Raw genomic sequence first — 23,009 nt, 5'->3', positions numbered from 1 at the left:
CAAACTGGCCCAATGATGCTTCCGTTGAATTAAGTCTTATGATAATATTTGATGAATTTCGGGCCTTAGTAACAACTTTTCCACAGCTTAGGAAACGTGAGTGTACCGGAATAGTTTGAGGCGATTTCTGTGAAGGGCGTTCCCTCGCAAATGCGTGGGGGTTTGTTCGTCAGCGCTCTTCCACTCATAACCAGAGAAGACCAGATTTATCTGTTCACACATTTCCTTCCTTCGTTACTCATTCCTGTGGGAATGACAACGCATTAATTTGCTACTACAATCACTACTATTATGTAACTGTTCGTGTCGAAGAAAAATAGGCTTAAACGGGTCTAAATTAGAGTGTCATATACCCCGCTCCCTCCAGGACACATGCGAAAAGTGTACAGGAATAGTTCAGAGGTCATTTAAAATTTCAATGATATTTTACCCATTACTTTCTCTTGTACGCTAACTATGTGAACGTTTTTGTTTGGATTGGGCCAACTATGGCACAAAGAATTTGCTAAGAAAATGTATCAGGGTAATTGGATTCAAATATTTCATTGAACAAAAGCGCCTTTCAAACATGCAATGCAGTAAAGGAGATTCAGACTTGGATATTCGGGGTCGCACTCTTCCTCGTCATGGAGCTTCGAAAAAAGAAGAAGATCAAATACGTTTTAACTGAAATAAACATTTTATTTTGTCTGTGATTCCTTACAGAGCGTAGAACACTTTTTTGACACTTAAATAAATTTGCCAATTAAATGGAAGATTTCTCAGACAAACAACCTTCGTGGGAAGCAGCTTTTTAAGATGGTCTTAGGCCGGTGTTGTCGCCAATCCACTTCACGTACTCCGAAACCTTCGTGTACACCCCTGGATAAGTGGGATTCCCGCAACCATAGCCAAACGACACTATACCCACGATGGTCCACCTGGAGTTCTCTTCCAGCGCTAAAGGTCCTCCTGAATCGCCCTGCAGTGCGACAAAGCGAATACATTACGAATACAACCTTTTTGACAATGGCAATCAAAACGCATAAATTGATGATAATTTTCTACATACAATAAAAGAAAAACTTAACATATTATATAAGTTTTCAGACACAACAACAAAAGGTGTACTTGTTCAGGCAAATACAATTTTATACCAGCAATAAACATGCGATTTATTTGAAACCAAATCTACCGACGGTGTTGAAGGAATACGCGATGTTACGAGTATGACACATTTTATGGTATCTTATTAGATGTTATTAAAGCATTCGTACCATTTTGTTGTCCGTTTTATGCTTACTGGTTTTGTGAAGTTAGAAAGAACCTCTTCTCATTCTTCTGCCAAGTGCTTCTGGCACATTTATTCATTTTAAGGCACAAAGTTTGCCTTTAAACAATTTTGTGTTTCTCCACAATTTTCCTAAGTATTTTCATTTCTGTATCTTAACAGTATAATCACTGAAAACTGGTCTTAAACCCTTGTCCAAAAGAAACCGAACTTTTCGAAAATAGACGAAACTAGTGGCGCCGCCTGTTGTATCTTTTTGTTGTCGAAAGCGGCAGCCTTCATTAGTGTTGTGTCAACTGTTTATGACATTTGTTTCATTAGAAGCCGAGTTATAGTACCAAGAATGACAGTGTGTTTTGACGAACGTTCGGTCGTCACGATATTCATGTTGTACGCGACGAATTCTCGCTATCAATCGCTTGAAAACTTCCAGATAAAACTCATCATTGACCTTTTGGCCAGGCGAAACGAATTCTCTGTGGATAATGCCCTTGGAATCGTAGAAACAAATCAGCATTGTCTTTACTTTTGACTTCTCCAAGCGACTTATTTTCGGATGCCCCTCTTCTGGTGGTCTCCACTCAGCACTCCGGCGCTTTGTTTCGAACTCATACTCAAAATACCACGTTTCGTCACCAGTAACGATCACTTCAAGGAAGTTTGAGTCCTTACGAGCGGTTATAATGAGGTCCTTCCATTGTTCAATTCGATATATTTTTTGGTCGTCGGTTAACTTGTGGGGAACAAATCGCGAATTCAATTTACGAATGCCCCAACTCTCGGTCAAAATATTGTGCACAGTTGACTTTGGAATCCCAATTCATATTCAATCATTCTCACGGACGATTTCGGGTTTTCTTTGAAGAAGTCACATCACGAACTTTTTGGATGTCAACTTCGCTCAGTCCAGTTTTTGGACGGCCTGGCTTTTCGTCTTCCTCAAGCGCCTCACGATCACTTTTGAATCGCATCACCGTATGCTTTTTGATGCCTTTAGGTAAAACTTTTACCAAGTTTGACACAAAAGTCAATCACAACTCTCTGTTTGAAACTCATTTTCCGACCGTTCGTCAAAACACACCGTCACTCTTGGCAATTATAACTCGGCTTCTAATAAAACAAATGTCATAAACAGTTGACACAACACTAACGAAGGTTGCCGCTTTCGACAACAAAAAGATACAACAGGCGGCGCCACTAGTTTCGTCTATTTTCGAAAAGTTCGGTTTCTTTTGGACAAAGGGTTTAAGACCAGTTTTCAGTGATTATACTGTTAAGATACAGAAATGAAATATAAGAAACTAATGGTGGCGCCATTAGTTTCTTATATTTTCGAAACGTTCAGTTTGTTTTTGGTCACAGGGTGTATTATACTCTTGTACATACTCTTGTTTTACTGGATATAATCGTACATTTGCTTATCGTGCTATGCAACATTAATTGTCCATGTTGAACCCATCTTTGCTTACTCTACATAGTTTTTAAAGGCGAGTGATTTCAATTGATGATGCAGCAGTGCAACATCATACTGATCACTTGACTGGGCAAATATTCACCTATTTTTCACCAGAATCAAACAACAAATGCGGAAATTACACTGCTTGGAAAGAAGACAATGAACACCACAGTGTGAGGAACAAACAGTCATGACCCCCCACCACCACCTTAATAAGATGTAAGACTTCATTTCGCTGCTATGACTGCAGCAATCCTACGGGTCATACTTTCCACAAGCGTATACGAGAGCCATCGATGGGAAGTTTCGACCATTCTTCCTGTAGGCATATAATGCAGTCCTGGGCTGGTGCGGGGGCTGACGTCCCTTGAGTTCGCCGGACACTTCAGTTCCTACTACAAATGTTCAATAGGATTGACATCAGGACTTTGTGGAGGCCAGTCAAGTGCGATGACGTTCATGTCCACAAATCACGCACGCAGCTACAGCTGCAAATTTATGACACGGTGCATCGTCTTGCTAAAGACACAATGGTCAGTCAGTTCTGCCACAAAGTAGGAAACATTGCGTGTCCAGAATGATCAGATACATTTCGGAGTTCAATGTTCGTGGCCTCAAAAACAGAGGTCCGAGGCCAAACAATCATCACATCTCACCTTCCGAATTTCACAGTTTGGGTCACTCTGGTAAGAGACGTTCACCGGACATCCTCAACACCCACACCCGTTCATCTGCTCCGTGCAGGTTGTAGTATGATTCGTCACTTCATAACACAGCTTCCCAAGCTCCAGGTGCCACTATGCACGCGCCACTTGGGGCGACAGTGCATGTTAGTTCGGGTATTGTGACTCTTCCATATTGCGGTCCTACTATGAGAACCCATGTGGTGAGCATCGGTTCAGAATATTTTTAAGAAGATTTTGGTTCCAGTCGATACCCGGAACTCCGCATTCAACGTGTCGACCGACGAATGGGGTTTTTGACATATTATTCTTCGTAACACCCTAAGGACACGTTCTGTGAGTGTGGGTTCACTACGGATAACACTTGCAGTTGACGACTAGCGCTTTCAACTCTCAGTATATGGCATCACTATTGGTTGACCTGGGATGGCTCAATTTGTCAGCAGTCTGCCGAAAAGGTAGGCCTGCAATGTGGCATCCTATCAGAAGGCCTCTTTCAAACTCCGTCAGTTCTCCTCTCGCAGCCATTTCACCAGGACACAGTTGCATTGACTCCCAATGACCTCATATTCCTCCAATTTACCGGTTACAAACACGCGACTCGTCACATTGCACGATGGTCCTTGTTCGTTGGCTTCTTTCCAAGCAGTGTATCGTTTTGTTGTTTCTTTTGTAAACAACGCATTGGGAAGTTAGTGATGATCTTTAATTCTTCCTGTATTAATAGAATTAACACTTGACGTTGTTCTCACAAAGATTTGGGTTCAAATCCGGCTACGATGAGAGGAGCAACTGAACTCTAAAAGCGAGCCGTTCTCGTAAAGAAGTGTTCTTTCTTTTCCCTCGCGCCTAAGCAACGTACCGGAAGCATTTACAAGGGCTCTAAGTGGCAATGACAGGAGGATTAATCCTAACGGTGAGCAAATTCTTTAATAAGTGGATTGATAAGAAGCGCTTTAAAAAAAAGAAAAAGAAGCTGCAAACATTCCGTTCTTTACAAATTATTTTCATTTCAAAATTTCCTCACCTGACAGGAGTCTATGCCTCCTTCAGGCGCCGCTGCGCAAAGAAACTCCTTCGTGATCCCCCTGGGGATGGTGCGCGAGGATACCTGAGAGTACGAAGAGTTGCACTGAGTCTGCGACACAATCGGAATAGAGACTTCTTGCAGTACCTGACTACGAACGCCACCTGCAGGGCAGACGTAGAAGTATTACAACACATTCAATCATCTTAAACAATTAGATTTCTTTATTTCGTTCGCTGTTCGAACGGCACCGCGTTAATAAATGGGCTGAAAATATTTCCGAAATCTTTTATACTCACGAAACTGAACGTCTCCCCATCCTGCGACGAACGCCTCTCGGCCCTCCAGGTTCATCGAAGGGGACGGAAGACAAACGGGCTTCATATCGGGGCTGAATCGGAGGGGTTCTCGAAGCCGAACGAGTGCAATGTCGTTGTAGAACTGACCCGGTCGGTAATTCTCGTGGATTTTCACTCTCTCCACAGGGTACGCCGTGCTTTCCCTCAACCTCGGACTTCCAGCTCGAACCACGTATATCGAAGGGTCGCTGAAATTCAGAAATGTTTGGGTTACGAACAGTCGAAAGGGAAAGTTTTTTTTTTTTTTTTCATTGACGCGTAAAGTACGAATTTGGAAAGATTGCTACCCACAGAACATGGAAAGCGTCTTTACAGGTCAACTGAATAAATCTATGTGTAATAAGAGAGAAATTAGTCAAATCACTAAATTAGCTGTATACAAGACAGTACTCAAACCAGTTTTAAATTATAGATCTGAGAGCTGGGTTAGAAATAAATGCTTGATCAAAAACTGGAGACCACAGATGTTATTATTATTATTAAGAGAGGCCTCATCAGAGACTGATCGAGGGAGACCACATGCTACACACCAGCTGTCATACTTATTCTTGAACTGATTCACACTGCTTGCACTCGCAACATCCAACGCCAATCCATTCCAATCACGCACCACCCTCTGAGAGAAAAATCTAGCCTTCACACCCTTCTTGGCGGCCTTCATTCTCAGCTTCCAAGGATGCCCTCTCGTCCTTTCTCCACCTTGCATAAATTGAAAATTTTCATCAATTGAAATCCTGTATGACCCTTTCAGAAGTTTGTAAGTCTCAATCATATCTCCCCACTTTCTCATATTTGCTAGTGTCTGCAGTCTACAAATTCTCAACCTGACTTCATAATCAGTATTCCACAATCCTGATATCATTTTTAACACTCTCCTTTGAGTGTATCAGTATCAGAATCGCAACGGAAACCAGGAGACCAGACCTGCGCACAATAGTCCAACTGAGATCTTATCAAGGCCTTGTAAAGAGGCAAAATAATATTCTTATATGAAGCCCTTTGGCACTTTATTTCAGTAATTCTTGGTGCCTTTTGTGATGTGACACTTTTTGGCAACTCGTATGGTAAACCATAACTTCTGCATTACTTCAACCTGGGTATTTTACATCTTGGTCTACCTATCCACTGAGACCTCAAAAAAAAGGTTGAAACCGGTCTGGGTAGTAACCCCCCCCCCCGATAATGTATAGCATCATACATGTTCACAAGGAGATGTGCTTTGCATTATAGGAAATACTAAGGAAAGTGATCAAAGCTTACTCCACCTTTACCACGAGTTTCCCCTGTTATGAAAAGTTTGCTTATGCCTGGATCCGCCGAAACGTTTACAGTTTCTATATATTCGGAACAAAACTCCTGTAGTTTCTCTAGTCGGCTTTGAAATAATGTTGGATTCAATATCCACTTAATTTGAATAACATCCTAATCTTTACATGTGAACGTTCGTTTCAGCATTGCAATTAGCTTTTGAGTTGTATTTGCAATCTTTGCCGCATGGCCCTGAACTTCAATTTCCTATCTGTTAACGCTCCTAGCCTCATCAGTTTCTTATAGTCTAATCCCACCAATATAATACGACATTGGACATCTAATCACACCGAAGAGAATGACTTTACATTTACTGACATTAAACTGATACCCATTTTCCCATGCCCACAATTCTAGCCTATTCAAATCATTTTGCCAGTACTGCATATCAGTAGCATTCCTGGTTGCCTTACCTATCTTTGCATCATCAGCTGAATGTCGGTTGTCTAATCCTTCCCAATATCATTAACGTGCAGATTGAATAACAGTCGACCAAGCATCGATGTTTGTGGTACACCACTTATTACCTTAAATCTTGCAAACTCACAACCCCCGTATATCACTTTCTGATATCTGTAAATCAGCCATCCTCTTATCCATGCCAATATTCTATAATCAAAACCCACTTTCTCCAATTTATCCAATAGTTTATCATGGTGTATTCTGTCAAACGTCTTATCAAAATCCCAAAGTATCATGGTGTATCCATTCCTCTTGTCTAGTTCAATGGGAACATTGTCATAGAATGTGAACATATTGCTAAAACGTGACCTTCCTTTAGCAAACCCATGTTGTTCATTACAAAGTAGAGATTCTCTGTCAACTCATTTCTGAATGCCAGCCCTAACCAATTTTTTTAAAATCTTCACCACCACTCCTGGGATGCTAATCTGTCGATAGTTGGATAAATCGGTCTTTGTACCACCTTTATGAAATGGAATTACCATACATTCCTTCCATTCCTGCGGAATCTTCTCTGTTCTGAGACTCATACAGCCTGGTCAAATGAATGGCCAGTTCAGCTGAACACTCTTTTAGCACACGTGCTGATATCCCATCAGTCCCTATTGCTGAATTCTTATTCAGTTTTGTAACAGCTCTAATATTCGTCCTCATACATCTGCGTTTCTTCATCTAGTGAAGAGGTAACAGCGAGCTCAATGTTGCGTTCACCAGGTTGATAGCTTTTAACACAATGGAAACTCATTAGCAGAACAACCTCTTCTGTATCTGTAACCTTCACGCTATCTGCATTTATAAGAGTTGTTCTTTCATATTCATTCTTTCTTTACTTGCAGCATATCGATAGAATTCTTGCGGGTGCCTTTAGCACTCAGAGCCAGTTTCTTTTCATACTCAGATGTAAGAGGTCTGATATCCATTCGCCTAGTCTTTCTGTGAACACAGAAAAATTAGGGGCATGAACAGATGGCATCAGTGGTGGAATCGTATTAAAATTAAAGATATTAGGAAAGAAATTGAGATTGTTCGCTTTCAGGAAAATGCGAGCAGTGATAATTTGAGGAGGTGTGGTCACCCAAATAAATAGAAAATGTTAACAAAACAAGCGTTTTTATCCAGGATGGTAGGAAAAATACCCACAGGAAGACCGAGGTCCTGATGGATTGATACAGCATGAAGTACTCCAGGAGATAGAAATATAAGATCGATCACTACTGGAGGGCTCATAAGTTGAGACTAATTTGGAGGAACGATTTTTTTTTTACATTATGTGGGATGGAAACATAATCGTGTAGTAGAGAGCAGATCAGATGTGGTGACAGTACAGACTCCCTCTGATACGGTGAATTTGGGACCATATTTAGTAATCAATTTGATTTAAGAAAATTTGTTTTAAGTCCAATCTGAAGTAGACGAGATTCGCATTCATGCACAACATAATATATACATAACGTTATTTCTCAGATGTCCGCAATATGTAGACTGCCTTGGAGTGGATAATATTCATCTTACATATTACAGTAACTTTAAATCGGTAAAAGTTGAGGGATTTCTGCAATTTTCTAAACACCTTATATCTTAGAACTTGGAGTTCGTTTCAGGACTTGAAAATAAAACTTTATGAAAATAAATCAACTCTATTTCGTTGGAAGTAGGTTTTCTGCACACTCACGTGTGCAGAAAACCTATTTCCAACGAAAGATATATTCATGCAGATCTCATCTTTGGCTGTAAAATATCCACTGTTTACTGAATGCTGAATAATCATCCCTTAAACAGGCCCCCGGTATTAATACGAAGCACTTAACTGATCCTTATGAGAAAGGCATATCAAAATGTTTCTCATGTCCAGTTTTCTACCCTCTTCTTCTTTCTACCTTCCATTGTTTTATTGTTTTTCCACTAGAAAGATAAGCAGATTCCTGTTCTCTTCCTGCTGCTTTTTTTTTCCACGTGGCCTCAACTACTAAGGTCAAGCTGATCGTTCTGCTAAGATGAGGTTACATCGCCTCAACTTAGCAGTCTCTGCCAACTTTGGATTCTTCCGTGTGAATCATCATGACATTAACACTGATCAGCACATCAGTTTGCTCTATGTTATTGTTTTCTGTGTTCCTAATCCTTTCATTTCGCTTAGAAATCTTCAACTCTTTTAATGTCTTCATTTTATATGATCTGATTTTGAGCATCTTTTGATTGTTCTTAAAAGTCTCGCTTTTACTCCCTACATTTCACTTTGATATTTCCTTTAACAGTTCGTATTTCTGAACCATATAATAAATAGACCGTGAATGGTCATTAATGTTTAAAATTTAAAATGGGTTTGTCTTCTTTTTTATTCGGGTCACTTTTGCAATGCGAGTTCACCCTTGTCCACGAAATGAACTCCTTGACTTAATCGCCTCAAATCGGCCCATGACTGGATGGAGACCAAAAGCAAAAAATCCAACGCCCCATTATTATAAACTTTCCAACTGAAAATGGAAATCACTAAAAGAAGACCTCATCAAATTAGCAGAAGGATGCAACTTCGATCCTGAAAATATCGTCAGGTGCCATCGTTTCAGACCCACAAACAGGCGAGATAAAGGAACGAACTTTCCACGCCTCGTAAAAGTGACTTTTGACCCGCCGTGGACAAGCACATCTGAATTAATAACAGCGATCAACAATAAGTTCAAAGACCCTTGTCTCCAACTGCGCATTGGTGCTCGACCAGACCTAACATTTGCATACCACCTTATAATGACAAGAACAGTTTTTCTGGAATAACTGGTTATTTTGATCAAATATCCGTTTTCCTCCGTTAATAATTTATTGCAATGGTGTTAGAGGAACGCAGATGCATGAAAGAATGGCGACAGGGAACGACTGTTACGTTAAACGCAATTTCCTTATAAACATTAAAGCAACATTTCAGAAAACGAAAGCGTGGAGTTACCTACACAGACCTCGATCCAAAGCAATGGGCGGCTGTCAGCACAAACCGTTCGCTGATTATCGTGGCCCCGCACTGAAACGTTTCTCTTCCTCTTGTGATCCTCAAGAGGGAAGCCTAAGAAACGAAACAAACGTAAAACATTCAAAAAGACTTCAAATAAACCGCAGTGAAAACATTGAGATCAGCAAAAAGTAATCGTAATACCCCTCGGACAATAAAACTCTTACTTGCCTTGCAAACAATTACATACAGTGGTATCTCGCTAATCCGAACTAATAAAAACCTCGCTCGTTCAAATTAATGGATTTTCCCCCAGAGACAACAATAACTAGCGTTTAAGATAAAAAATAATCAGGTTCTAATGGTACATCAATTTAATTCTGTAAATAAATGAAGTAACTGATAGAAAACAAAAGCAGCTGCACTCTAATGTAAAACTTAAAAAATAATACAAGTTTATTTTAGTAAAACATTTAGTTTGTATGTACCTGTATTGTTGAGGATTCTGATTTAATAAAATTGCAGAGTTCAGTACGTAATTTAATTTGCGTAAAAAATATCACTTTCTTGTACACAACACAAAGAAGTTTCACAAAATAGCATAAAAAAAGTTTTTTTATTTCTTTGTAAAAAAGTCCCTGATTTTCTTTTGCTTCTTGGGAGCTAAACTTTTTTTCGAATGCTTCTTCTCGGAGCTGCATCAGCAATAAAAGTTTGTAGAATGGCGTATCATTCTGCTTAGCCCATTCTATACACATATTAAAACTGACAGCTGCCTCTTCATGTGTTACTTTTTTTTCTTCGAGTTCTTCATCGTCTTCTAGTTCATTCTGTAGCGTCATATTTATAATTTCAGCACCTGATTTGATTTCGAATTCACTTTCATTTCTACCTGCAATCCATTCTGCAACATCTGTTTGTGAAATTTCAACATCTGGATTTATATTTTTAACCAAATTATGCACGTTTTGAATTTCCTCTTTTTGTGTATATTTGTGATTTATGCCGACAATAGAGTACGTACTGTACAGTATAAAAAATCAAACGTGAATACAATAAATCAAAATAGGCCTCCAGTATAACCGTACAATCGACAGTATGAAAAAATATACTGTAATAATAATAAAATAAATAATAATAGTTTACATAATAATTATTAAATAAAAACAACAGTACCCAAAATAATAATACGTAATAAATAAAACTTTTTTCTTTCAAACCGCAGTTCGGACTAAAGAGGTTCGGATTAGCGAGATTCCACTGTAATTGTTCTCCAAGTGCTTCCTTCTTCTGGCTGTCATCTCTTTCTCTCCCAATCTATTTATTTTATTTTATTTTATTTTTATATTACTCCTGCACAGCTTTATCTGCCTCATGTGCTTTATCCCTGCCCACATATCTGCTATGGCAGATGTGTGGGCAGGGATAAAGAAACAAATTGAAAGAAGGACGAAGTCTCAGTAGCTCAGTCGGTATAGACGAAGCCCCTGGTCGGGAAAAACACTTGGATTCGATTCCCGTCGGTGGCGCGAGGAACCTTTATTAGGACTTTTCTACTAAAGGTGAGTTAGTCAGTCTCATACGAAGGTGGAGATTTTCTCTCCGGAATCTCGGGCTTCTCTTCCTGCAAAGTAATCTCTGTAGCGCAACTGGAAGAACGACGATACGTTGTGGCCCTCGATTTGAAAAGAACTGAGTTCGATCATCTTGGTGATGAGGAATCTTTATATGGGCTGTTTCGGTTGAAGGTGAGTTTGCCGAATCTCGTACGGAGGTAGCAGGGGTTTTGTCCTGGAAACTCAGATTTTTGTTCGAGTTTCCAGGAGAAAAACCCTCCTGCAGACAAATCGCTCACGAGACACAAAATTTACAGACGGTATACATATACTAATGGTGAAGGGCGGTAGATGACGTTAAGTGATGATGGGAGTAGTGTTGTTGGAGATTAAGTAAGAGAGACGGTGAGTTGTAGTGAAGTAGTGTACACTCCCACGTTGAGTCCTTGGACCTTGAAACAAAAGCATTTAATGTTAAGTAATAATAATAATAATAATAATAATAATAATAATAAAACAGGCAGACCAGCCCATAATCGCACATGTCTCCAGAAAGAAGACTTCGAGGTTGTGAACGGTTAAGGTAGAACATCCAATCGGAGATGAATCTTGGATGAAATTATGATTAGAATTAGCAAAAGGAGTAGTCACCCGAACAGAGAATTTGGAAGATGAACTACGTAGAAAAGATCCAGAGTGATGGGTGAGTGAAGTCGTGAATTCTGATAGAGAGATGAATGATCGTTTACAATCACGCTACCGGCCAGGACGTATATATACGTCCAAGTCACCATGGATGCGAAGTGCATATTAAAATTGCAATACCTTTGATATTACATTGAAATATATGATGGATACGAAGCGTATGAGGATGCGTATTTGATCCATAATGGCCGTTAAGGTGGTTAAATTAGTGATTCTCAACCTATGGGGCGCGTCCCCTTTGAGGAGCGCAAAATACCTAAAGGGGGGCGCAAAGAATGAGAAGAAAGTGAAAATCAAAGGAAAAACTGAAACACTACTTTATTGAAACAAAAGCATTTAACGAAGCTATTTATTCACACCAAAAATAATATAAAAAATACACTCTGAAAATAAAATAATAAAATGTATAACACCCTCTGTATTGAATAATACCAGTTACGCTTAAGGGAACATATCAATATTGCAAAATATACCGAGCAACTAATTAAAACAATGAATTTAAAAATTAATAGTGGGCCTGTGTTGCGGAGCCAAATCTTTATATGATGGTGACACATTGGAAATCACTCGAGCACCATCAGTGCAAATTCCAACACAATTTTTATATTTCCTTGCATATAAAATCGTCCGATGTTTTGACAATTTAGGTACCGTGGCGCTTCTTTCTATTGGTTTACAAAACAATAACTGTTCAACTGCTGATAATCCATCGCAAAATCGAACATGAGTAATTAAATGACAATCTTTGTTGCTATCTGCTACATCGTCAAGCTGAATTGAGAATAATTGGTCACAAAGCTTCGACAAAAGTTGTCGCTGCATATCTTCACATATGCCACCAATTCTCCGAGCAACAGAATCATTTGGTATGCGCAGTAGTCGTTTAGTAAACTTTCTCCAAGCATAGTTTCCACAATATCAATCGCAGCTGGCAGAATTAGGTCTTCTCCGACAGAGTGGGACTTTTTGCACCTCGCTGTTTTATAGGCAACTTTGTAAGAAGCTAGTAAAGCTTTTTCATTTACAGACAAAGCTTTCTTAATGCTAGATTTTTGCTTTTCAAAACATTTCAGTTTGGCAGCAACGACGTTTGTTAACATACTCCTTATGAAGTGTTTCCAAATGTCTTTTAAGTTTATTCGGTTTTATGCTATCAGCCGCCAAATGTTTCGAACAAATAACCCTCAGTGGTCTTTCTTCATCGTTTACTTCAGTCTTTCTAAAACCGAAATCTAAATATTCTACTGCATGTTTTCTTGACTTATTTTCGGAGTGATATTCTGTGAACCTGAATTTGTTGACGTCGACGCTCCACAGTCATCAGATAAGGCTCAGAAGGTACGCCATCTTTCAGCCATATTGGTCCCAGAGTGGCTTCTCGTTCGAGCTCTTGATTTTTTCGACTTTATAGCGAAATAGGAGGTTGTTCTGCTCCAAATTGTACAAACAGGCACTCCAAAATATTCAATCTCTATCGATGAAAAGTAAGCCAGCAATAGGGAATTATTAATACTGTTAAGTAAAAAACAGCTTCAGTTTTTCCAAAAATTGTTTCACGTTCGCTGCCAACTGTCGATTCGATTACCGGAGGATACGAGATTACTCGTACAGACCTAGAAGAAGTAAACCTGCTTGGCGTGCGGTAACACACCAAGTTATTCACACCGAGCATGGCAGTGAACGTGTTAAATAAGTTTACATCTGATAAATTATTCGTATTTTTCATTTATACAATATTTTCTTTACGAATTCCACGAAAAATGAATGCTTATGAACGTTAAACAGTTACTTCTTTTTACTGATAAATGATACGAGCTCCAACCTGCAAAACTAGAAGAAGAATGGCGCCAAGATGGCGCGTGTAGGCGTACCTTCTATTTAGAGCCTTATCGTCGATGCCCGCTTCGGTCCAATTAAATATTTATCCATTTTTCTACACTAGAAAAGATTGTTTTTATACCGTGTGTCACAGTCGTTGCAAATAGGAGTCAAATAACGCCGACCATCCACTTCTCACTGTTGGTCACCGTTGCTGTGTTGCCATTTCAAGCCTTATACTCGCAGAAGCATTTCCAGGACATTCGACACTTCCCGTGATGAAATCGCGAAGGTTTCCGAAAGGCCTATACGATTCAACGATCTCTGAAGTGATGCCAGATCTGTACAATTTTCGAAAGATTTGATGGCGTGTTTAAATTTGTAGGAATAATTTAAAATATTAATTCCTTCCTTTTTTTTGTTTTGCTAACTTTTATGGGTTTTGTCAGTGTCTCGACACACACGAGAATTGCAAGGGGGCGCCACAAAAACGAATATAAAAAATAGGGCACACATGAAAGAAGGTTGAGAAACTGCTTTAAGGTCGTGGCTTGCAGTACAAGCGGTGCGTCTTTTCCAGCATGGTTAGCGAAATTCGAAAATGGGAGATTGAAATCGCCAAGAAGGATAACCTCGCTGTCGGAAAATTTTGACTGAGAATGAACTCGAGCTTCGAAGATGGGAAATCAAAGAGGTTAGAATTGGGAGGATGGCAGAGGCAGCAGATGAATAAAACAAAATGCAGCAAGAAATTGTAAGCCGCGGGAGGTCAAAAAGGTGAGATTCCAGGCCAGGCATCGTTTGACAAAGCATATCAGAAAGCACAAAACTACGAGTACCTCCCCGCCCCCTTAAGGAGGAAGAAGTCCTAAATTGGACAGTCAAGTGAGCTGTGATTGGTTTAGTAGAAATTTGAAGTTCAGTCAAAAATAAAACATTAGGTTTGGATGGTGGATGCACGTCATTCAAGTTGTTATTGACGATGTAGTTGTGATAGATTTTGGAATTTTTTTAGGAAAGTTTCAAAATGTATGTGAATGCGATTTCCGTAATACATTCAGAAATTTAAGAAAAAGGATTAGGTAAGACAAATTGTTTCAGGGGAAACGAAGTTTTTCTTTATAAATCACATTTTTTTAAGTTATATCCACACCTTTAAAATAAAATTGAACTCGCGCACTTTTCCATTTTGACTTCAGGTGGGCTGCTGGTCTTCGATGTCAGCAGTTGTTCTCATAACATGAAACCCCCGCATCCAATCTGGATCCTTTCACGCTCGAGCACAGCACGTTTTCAGAACTCGCAATGCAAATCCTCTTGGACGAACTGTTGGTCGAGGAAAAAATCAACTTTGAATTTGAAAAAAAAATATTCAAAAAAAAAAACTTCACGTGCTTACCATCCATGGCCACGTCCGTTCTTGAACTTGCGATCCTCCTACCACTTTGCCTTCGATCGTCACTGATTTGCTCGCATCTGAAACACAAAGAGAACATCGGTAGTGAGCGCCTGAGCACTCAGATTTTTTCTGTTTTGCAATTAATGAATGACAAAACAGAAAACTGAGCTTCGGATGATTGCTACATGTTGCCCAAGTATCACTTTGTTCCCAATTAAACCCACTTCATTGATCTTTTCTAAGTTTATATAAAGAGGATGGAGTTCTACTTACCATTTTCTTCATTTGAGCGAATCCCACAACCTACCAAAAGAAAGATTGATAAAAACGGTTTACATCTTCATCATTTTCTTTGAGAACTACAATAGCATACGATGAATAATCAACTACATCTAGAACTGGATTTTTGTGAAAAATGATAACGGCATTGTAAGTACCCCGTCGGTAATTTGTAAAACATAATCTGTCACACCTACCAGGGATAACAAAACTGTCGGCTCAAAACAGTCGTCAGTGAGCTGAATTTTAGTGAAAGCACACTTTTGCGTAGCTTCTTGGTGTGTGTGTGTGTGTGTGTGTGTGTGTGTGTGTGTGTGTGTGTGTGTGTGTGTGTGTGTGTGTGTGTGTGTGTGTGTGTGTGTGTGTGTGTGTGTGTGTGTGTGTGTGTGTGTGTGTGTGTGTGTGACAACAGTGGGAGTTTTCGTTGAAGAAAGGTAGGACAAATCTTATCAATATAAGGATTCATCGTAGTTGCTGTAAATGATCCAGGAGGCTTAGTACCTTAGACGGGTCCATATTGGCGGAAAAAAGAGCAGGCCCTGATTCCTTCACAACAGTCTCCCTCAGGGCTCTTTGTTATCCCCTTTACTTTTTAACATCTACGTGTACGACTTACCACATACCAGCTCAAGCAAGTATATGTCCGCTGATGACCTAGGGATCCTACATCAATCTACTTCCTTTGCAAACCTGGAATCAACCTTGAATACAGACCAGAACATCCTTCAAGCAGTGGTATTTGAAGCCAAGTCTAACAAAAACTGTGTCCCACAGGATTTCAACTGAACAATGGGGAGGCGAATCGACACCTCAACCTTTCTTTCTTTCTGTGGAAAAATGGTAGAACACGAGCCTCACCCAAAATACCTTGGAGTGAGCCTGGACAGAAGCCTAACCTATTAAAGGCACATCATCACCAACCTGTCCAACAAAATTAAAACGAGAAACTATCATTTCAAGGCTTGCTGGAACAACCTGGGGTTGTGGTGTAGAAGTTCTAAGGTCATCAGCACCAGCCCTCGCATTCTCGGCAGCAGAATATTATGTCCCTGTCTGGGAAAGAAGTGCACACAGTAACATTATAGGCACCCAGCTAAACTCTACCATGCCCACAATTAGTGGGACAGTGAGAAGCACCCCTGTACCCTGGCTGTCTGTCCTATCTAACATTGCTCTACCAAACATACGGAGAAGACAAGCTTCGATTAAACTCCTGCTCCTGCACTAGACTCTCATAAATCCACCTAGTCTTCGCCTAAAATCTAGAAAGCCTCTCTGGTCCATGGACGAACTCTCTTCAGCTGCCCTGCCATCAACACCTGACATGCGGAGAGAATACTGGTCCAACAATCTCCCAACAAACAGCTTCCTGGTAGAAGATCCCTGTACTCTGCAGCCTGGTTTTGCTCTTCTTAGGAAGATTTGGTCATCAGTCAACAGGATCAGAACTAAGCCGAGCAGATGTGGTTACCTACTATATAAATGGGGACTGTTAGACCACCCTTATTGTGATGGTTCTCCCGTGGCTCAGACGATTACTCATATTGTGAACGACTGCCCAAGGCCACCACCGTGTCCTAACATCCACAAGATGACGGGTGAGGCCTTGGATTGGCTTTCCAGACTGGACATTGACCTGTAGTTGTTCTGTATTCCTTTTGCCATAAGAATAAATAAATAAATCAGTATCAGGACATGCTAATCGATTTGTTTGAATTAGTCTCGCACGGCATAAATTTATTCTCCCAAGCGACATAAAAAATTACCCCTTCTGCAGAACCAGCAAACGAATTCGAAATGTATGTAGTTCGTTGAAAATGAGCTATAATTTTTGGCTTGGAACTTTTCGCACCAAAACAATGCACTACGCTACGTATCCTTGATTGTCCATAAACTCGTAAGACCAGAGCACAGAATTTGTTCGTACTCGCTTTATTCACTAGAAGTCTACCCGCGACTTCTTCTCTCTTTTTTACACTGCGCAGGCGAAGTAGATTTTAGCAAATACACAACTAAATACGACAGGCGACTTTTTAACACCAATCCTACCCACAAAAGTTTGGAAACTGCAGTGAATTAGTAATTGGTCGAGCTCCTATTCTACACACCAAACAAAAAAAACTTTTTTTCAAGTCCCTTCTGCTCTCCGATACTTTAGGCCATTTTGAAGGATGCAACATTCTCAAACACGTCGAGTGGAAGAGAATGCATTAAAAAAGAAAAAGATTGTTGCAAACACTGCAGGAAGAACTTGTATACTCGAAAGATGATTCGCATTAATTCACATCCTCTCTGCTTTCTGTACAAAATACTCCATCCTGGATATTTGAGGGTCTGGTGGGCTGAAAGAACGAAGTCTGCTTTGCAGCCAGAAACGGTGGTCGGCCCGAAGCCCATTGCAGCGTGGATGCGAACGAAGTGGTTGGGTGAAATTCATCTCTCATGAGGGGGGAGGATTATGGGAGTGTAGTGAAGTTCCATTCTTTATCTATACAGCAGTTTTCTGACGTTTTGTGACAGGGTAGTTGTCATAAGAATGTCAGTTCTTGTACAAAAGAAGAAAAGATTGAGCAATGAAACGATGTTGAATTTCTTCACTGCCCAATCTTTCATTGGCTAACACTGAGAAACGTCCAGTTTCTGTAAGAATTAGCAACTTTTTTCCGTTTCTTTTAGGAATCGGCAAAAATGTAAAAAAGAAAACAAACATCTTATTCTTACCTTTTATTTCCGGTTGTGGAGCGGCGAATATTGTTTCGGAGGTGGTACTTGCGACGATCTCGCAGCAAATGTAGGGAACTTTCCTTTCCCATGTACACGGGGGCTCCCTAGAAATGCTTTTGCTGTTTTTACAATCCTTCAACTTGATACATGACCCCGGTTTTCTGTCGAGCGTTTCACATTCTCCGTTGGCTCTGTTCCAGTTCTGAGCGGCTCGAAATCCTGGAACGGGAGGAAGTCAACTTTCATTTCCAGTTTTAAGAGTTATCATGCGCACGTTAGATCAGTCATTAGTGCTGCCATCTGTTGGAATGATAAGTCATAATTATTTCATATATTATTTTAAATCCTCGGATCCAGCTTTTGTTTTGAATTTTGTGTGTCGAGTAAAAGGTAAGTAGGAGATCTGACATTTCGTAATTTGTAGGAATTGTACATAAATAGTTGCAGAACCAATGTAATATTAAAACTACAGTTGAGTTTGAGTTGTTTTTATTATGCATAATTAAATTTAATTCTTCATAAGAAGTTATGTGATGTTTCATAAAAAATGTCTGCTGTGGAATATATGAAAAAAACAAATAAATCAAAGTGATATTATAAACAAGGGGGGGGGGGTTCACTTCTGCTAGGAAAATGATACAGAAATTCGTGATGAGGCTACTAAATTACTTCTAAAGCAGAATAAGCAAAATTAAAACATCGAAAAGATTGCGTCGATTCTTTAGAGCAAGGGCAGGAAGGGATTGCATTGGGAGGTTCGTTAAGTTAATTTATTTTTGCACTTTCATTCCTGCAAGAACAGACTCTGGTCGTAAAGGAAGTTAAATCATCTGATGTACACACAGAGAACTTGTTCAATGGATGGAAAATAAAAAGAGGATAGAAAATGTGTGTGTAGTACGAAGCGTTGGAAGTCTTCTTTGGTAACACGAGACCCATCCCATCATGAGGTAGGAAGAGCGAGGATGAGGATGTTAATAAATTCAGTATCTTATGTTTTACAAGATGCGCAATGCAGTTCATTCAAAAATACTTAAGTGAGATTTTTCGTTAGTCTTGTAAACGGCGAATGAAATTTAACAGTTTATCTTCTTCTTCGTTTACGTATTAGGCCAAGTGGCCTGTTACCGTAATTTTTCTTAGACATCGCAACTGTACGCGTCCCGAGGATAAGGTAGATGCGTGTGTTTAGGGAGCTGGTTTGTCTGTTCTAGGGAACGAAAAACCCGAGTTTCCAGTTGAAAAACCTCCATATCTCCGTATGAGACTGGCTAACTCACCTTTAGTCGAAAAGGACTAGGTCAATGTTCCTCACGCTACTGGAGAGAATCGAACCCAGGTTTTTCCGGCCGAAGGGCTTCGTCTATACCGACTGAGCTCAGGAGGCACCTTCAATAGTTTATATTTCCTCCAAATATTAGATTAACACGGATAATCTGCTGTTTAAGAGACGCAATCTTTTATTCATTGCCATGATGGAACTATTTTTCAATAGAACAGTTGAGCGTTCTGTTGATGACAGCAAGCAATTTGGAAAGCAGAAAGTGAAATTGATAAACATCGGAACTGATTTCCGAGGTGTTTTCGGAAGCGGAAGTTCCACATTCTCTCTCTCTCTCTCTCTCTCTCTCTCTCTCTCTCTCTCTCTCTCTCTCTCTCTCTCTCTCTCTTTTGATTCCTCAGATTTTTCATTTCTTCTGTTTTCGGCAAGCGTTTTATTTACTTTATTCGTCTATTCTCTTTTAAACAGCTGTCATAATACAACACGATACTGAACTATTTTCAGCGAGACTGCAAAGGATCGCATGTGAACAATTATTTCTTTTTTCGTAACCTTCAAATCATGTATAGGACCAATAAATTCAGTTCCGGTAGGATTTCAGTTCTGTAGGTGAGTGTTACTAAAATGTTAATAATGTTAATAAATCACTTATGTGATTGTATTTTTTTTAAATACAAGTGTTAATTTTTCTGTCAAATTAAGCGACATTTATTTATTTTTTTGTTTTATTCAACGACTTTCACGACAACACAAATTTGGGCATAAAAGGTGTACTACATAGACTATGTGTGTGTGTGTGTGTGTGTGTGTGTGTGTGTGTGTGTGTGTGTGTGTGTGTGTGTGTGTGTGTGTGTGTGTGTGCGTGCGCGCGTGTGTGTTTTTCCTCTTGTGGTGAGATTGCGCAGGAAACATCAACCAAACTTCCTTTGCGACCGGAAACGAATCTTTACTAACATCCGGAAGTGAGTGTCTGCTTTTTTCATTTAGTGCCAGATCTCCACTTGGCCTTTTAAAGCCACCCTTCTATCAGCAAAAACGCAGCATAAAAATACTTGGAATAAAAGTACTTACTCCATTACTGTTTGCTCATTCATTTTCTTAAAGAAAAAGAAATCCTTACCTCTGGGTGTATAATAGAAGCCTCCAGTGACCAGGGACACGTGTAGATGCAGAAGCCACAGACACGTCGGCCAAGCGGGACTCGACCTTCTGAAAGAAAGACACCAGTGAAGAAAACATTTAGAATGGAAGGAGTTTGGGAACAAAAAAAGGCAAACAGTAGTTGAGCAGACAATCAAATTTTAAATACACGACAAGACCCTTGAACAATTCTGCACTGCACTGTAATCATTGCCCAAACTGCTTAATTTATGCTCCGATGTTGAGAATGTTATTTAATTTTGGTAGATGAGTTGTTGAATATTTTGATGCTAAGTAGAAGGGTGTTTATGCGTTGCTTCTTTATGTGATTTTGGAACTGTGTATTTTAAACTCTGTAGTCTACGATAGAATAAAAAGAAAAAAAAAGAAAGAAAGTTGCATAATATTTGTTAACCTTCTTTTGGAATAGCCTATAAACATGTGAATATGTTAAAAAACGTTTTCATTATGTAGTATCCCTTGCACATTGCAGTATCCTTGTATTTGTTTCTAGTTAAGGTCTGAATTACTTTATTATGAGTCGAGACTAAAGGTTTCAGAGTAGTGCGATAGATCCTTCCCCAACTTAATGTACCATATTGTAGTGTGCTTTTAATCCAGGCAGAGTATAATATTTTTAGCATATTTAAATTTAAGAATCTGTTTAGGTGGTAAAGTCTGTTTAATATAATCCTTACTTTATTTACGACATCGGTGATGTGCGGGTTCCAACTTAAATTACTATCAGGTTTTAATCCCAAGTAAGTTATTACATTGACTTTTTTCTATTTCCTCACAGTTGCCATTTGAATTTGTTCTGCAAATTCAAATCGTGCAAAATTAATTGTGCAGTGAAGTTCATTTTGCCAGTTCTATTTCGCAAGTTAAAATTTACATATTTCGTGTTTGAGGCATTCAGACTGAGTTTGTTTGACTGGAACCAATATTGTACTTTTAAGAGATCAGCATTCACTATGGTTTGCATTTTGTAGGCTGTGTCCGTAGCTGAGGCGGATCAGGAGAGTTTCGGACTCCTACCGAGTGTCAGGAGCTGAGAATTTAACTTTCTTATAAATAAATTAAATCTAACTTTCTTATAAAGAAAAATTTATTTTAATGCTTTGAAATAAAAATATTAAACCACCTATTATGTGTGTTTAATTTTTCGTTATAAAGAAGCCTTAGTTCTCTTTGTAGCACATATAAACCCTTTCTAGGGACCTGTTAATTTTCCCGGCAGGGGCCACCATCCGGCTTAACCTGCATCTGGTCCGATGAGAAGTTAATGACCGCATCATCTGCAAAAGTGTTTATTTTACTTTAGGACTGGAACACCCCCCCCTGTTCTGTTTTGTAACTGCTATAGCTATGGTTGATTTTTACAATTTGTGATCTGGCATTTAAGTAATTTTTGAACCAATTTAGCTGGTATCTCTGTGACATTTTCTTATTTCTTTTGAATTTTCGTATTATATTTTCATGTTATGTTAAAGGATTTATGCAAAGATAGTACAAAAGAAGTACTGGACTGGATTCCACGAGAGGAAAAACGAAGACGTCTAATGAGATGTAAACTATAAACCAAAACCGCTTCTTTTCAAAGAAGATTTTTTTCCCTGAAAAACGGTTATTAATATAATTTTTAATCATGAAAACTATGACTAAACAGCAACGACAACATGCATATAAATATTTAGAGAAACGTGAAGGAGAACATTGTCTAAGAAATTATAATAAACAGAAAAAAATAAACCAATCTAAATTACGTGTCTGTTTTCACTTACAACCTTGTTACATTTAATTTCAATGTAAATAATTTGATTGTTTCCAATTTTATATCCCTCCTTTCAGGAAACAAATGTTAAAACTTTCTTCTAAAGAGATAAAAAATAGAATTATCAGCATAAAAATCTTCCTACCTCCTTCCAAGAACGAATAGCTAAGCCTCCTTGGAAAAATATGAACTTCCTTTACTCATGGTATGGAGGCGCCTCGATCGGTTATTAGCAGTTTTACAATGCATCATTCATTATATGTAATGGAATAAATGAATTAACTCAACGCCATTTAACAATTATTTGCAAAGAATTAATTTGGGATGAAGGCCGCGCTGTTATAAGGAAGTGCAAGTTGTGGTTTAGTTCTCGTGTGGACACACTCTCTCTCTGTCTCTCTCTCTGGTGATTGGTTTCGTTGAGAGAGAAATATTCTCAGAGAGAGAGAGAGAGCGACTAATGTAGACTAATGTTAGCAGTAGACAAAAAAGGAACTTACCTTGCCATTCCTCACTTTGACTAAGGGGTCACAGGTGTTTCTATCCTTCTTCAGATGTCATCACTCACATCACCTGCACGGTCGCGGTAATTCCAATAAAAAAATCTCTGTACAGCAGCGTCCAATGTCCTTCCGGAGCCTCTCTGTACAGGTAAGCATTTCCTGCCACAGGTGTGTGTCTCTTCTGGGAGAGTAAAACTCACGCGAGGATGTAGTCGACATCCACCGGAATTTAAAACAACACACCTTTTCACATTCATAACACTGACAACATTTTTCTAGAATGTTCATCCAGGTTCTTGAGGACTTTCTCTCTGTCACTCTCC

At 39.3% G+C, this 23,009-nt stretch overlaps 1 protein-coding gene across 2 annotated transcripts; it reads right to left on the bottom strand.

Annotated features, from left to right (window-relative positions):
* Positions 1-660: 660 nt before the first annotated feature.
* Positions 661-22,809, bottom strand: LOC150098307 (venom protease-like). Of its 2 annotated transcripts, none has more exons than XM_090404665.1 (9): positions 22,684-22,809; positions 20,390-20,478; positions 17,985-18,206; positions 15,258-15,287; positions 14,985-15,061; positions 9,511-9,620; positions 4,736-4,983; positions 4,437-4,600; positions 661-961 (listed from the first exon to the last, which is right to left on the bottom strand). In XM_090404665.1, exons 1-9 carry the CDS (start codon positions 22,689-22,691, stop codon positions 794-796), a joined length of 1,116 nt encoding a protein of 371 aa, XP_090260791.1. In that variant the 5' UTR covers positions 22,692-22,809; the 3' UTR covers positions 661-793. The 2 variants fall into 2 exon arrangements, with proteins under 2 accessions (XP_090260791.1, XP_090260792.1); XM_090404666.1 differs by having other exon boundaries at positions 20,390-20,475; positions 22,684-22,717.
* Positions 22,810-23,009: the final 200 nt, after the last annotated feature.

This window comes from Typopeltis vanoorti, chromosome 15 (assembly GCF_054136105.1).
Source record: "Typopeltis vanoorti isolate ZY-2024b chromosome 15, IOZ_Tvanoo_1.0, whole genome shotgun sequence".
NCBI classification, from domain to species: Eukaryota; Metazoa; Arthropoda; class Arachnida; order Uropygi; family Thelyphonidae; genus Typopeltis; species Typopeltis vanoorti.
This window is presented reverse-complemented; position numbering and strand designations above follow the sequence as displayed.

What these genes read in the sequence shown, in the direction of transcription:
- LOC150098307 (XM_090404665.1), bottom strand. An exon ending in CTTCTATTATACACCCAGAG is followed by an intron (nt 18,207 to 20,389) that starts GTAAGGATTTCT and finishes CTCCCGTTCCAG; the next exon opens with GATTTCGAGCCGCTCAGAAC. An exon ending in GAGGCATAGACTCCTGTCAG is followed by an intron (nt 962 to 4,436) that starts GTGAGGAAATTT and finishes GTCGCACTGCAG; the next exon opens with GGCGATTCAGGAGGACCTTT.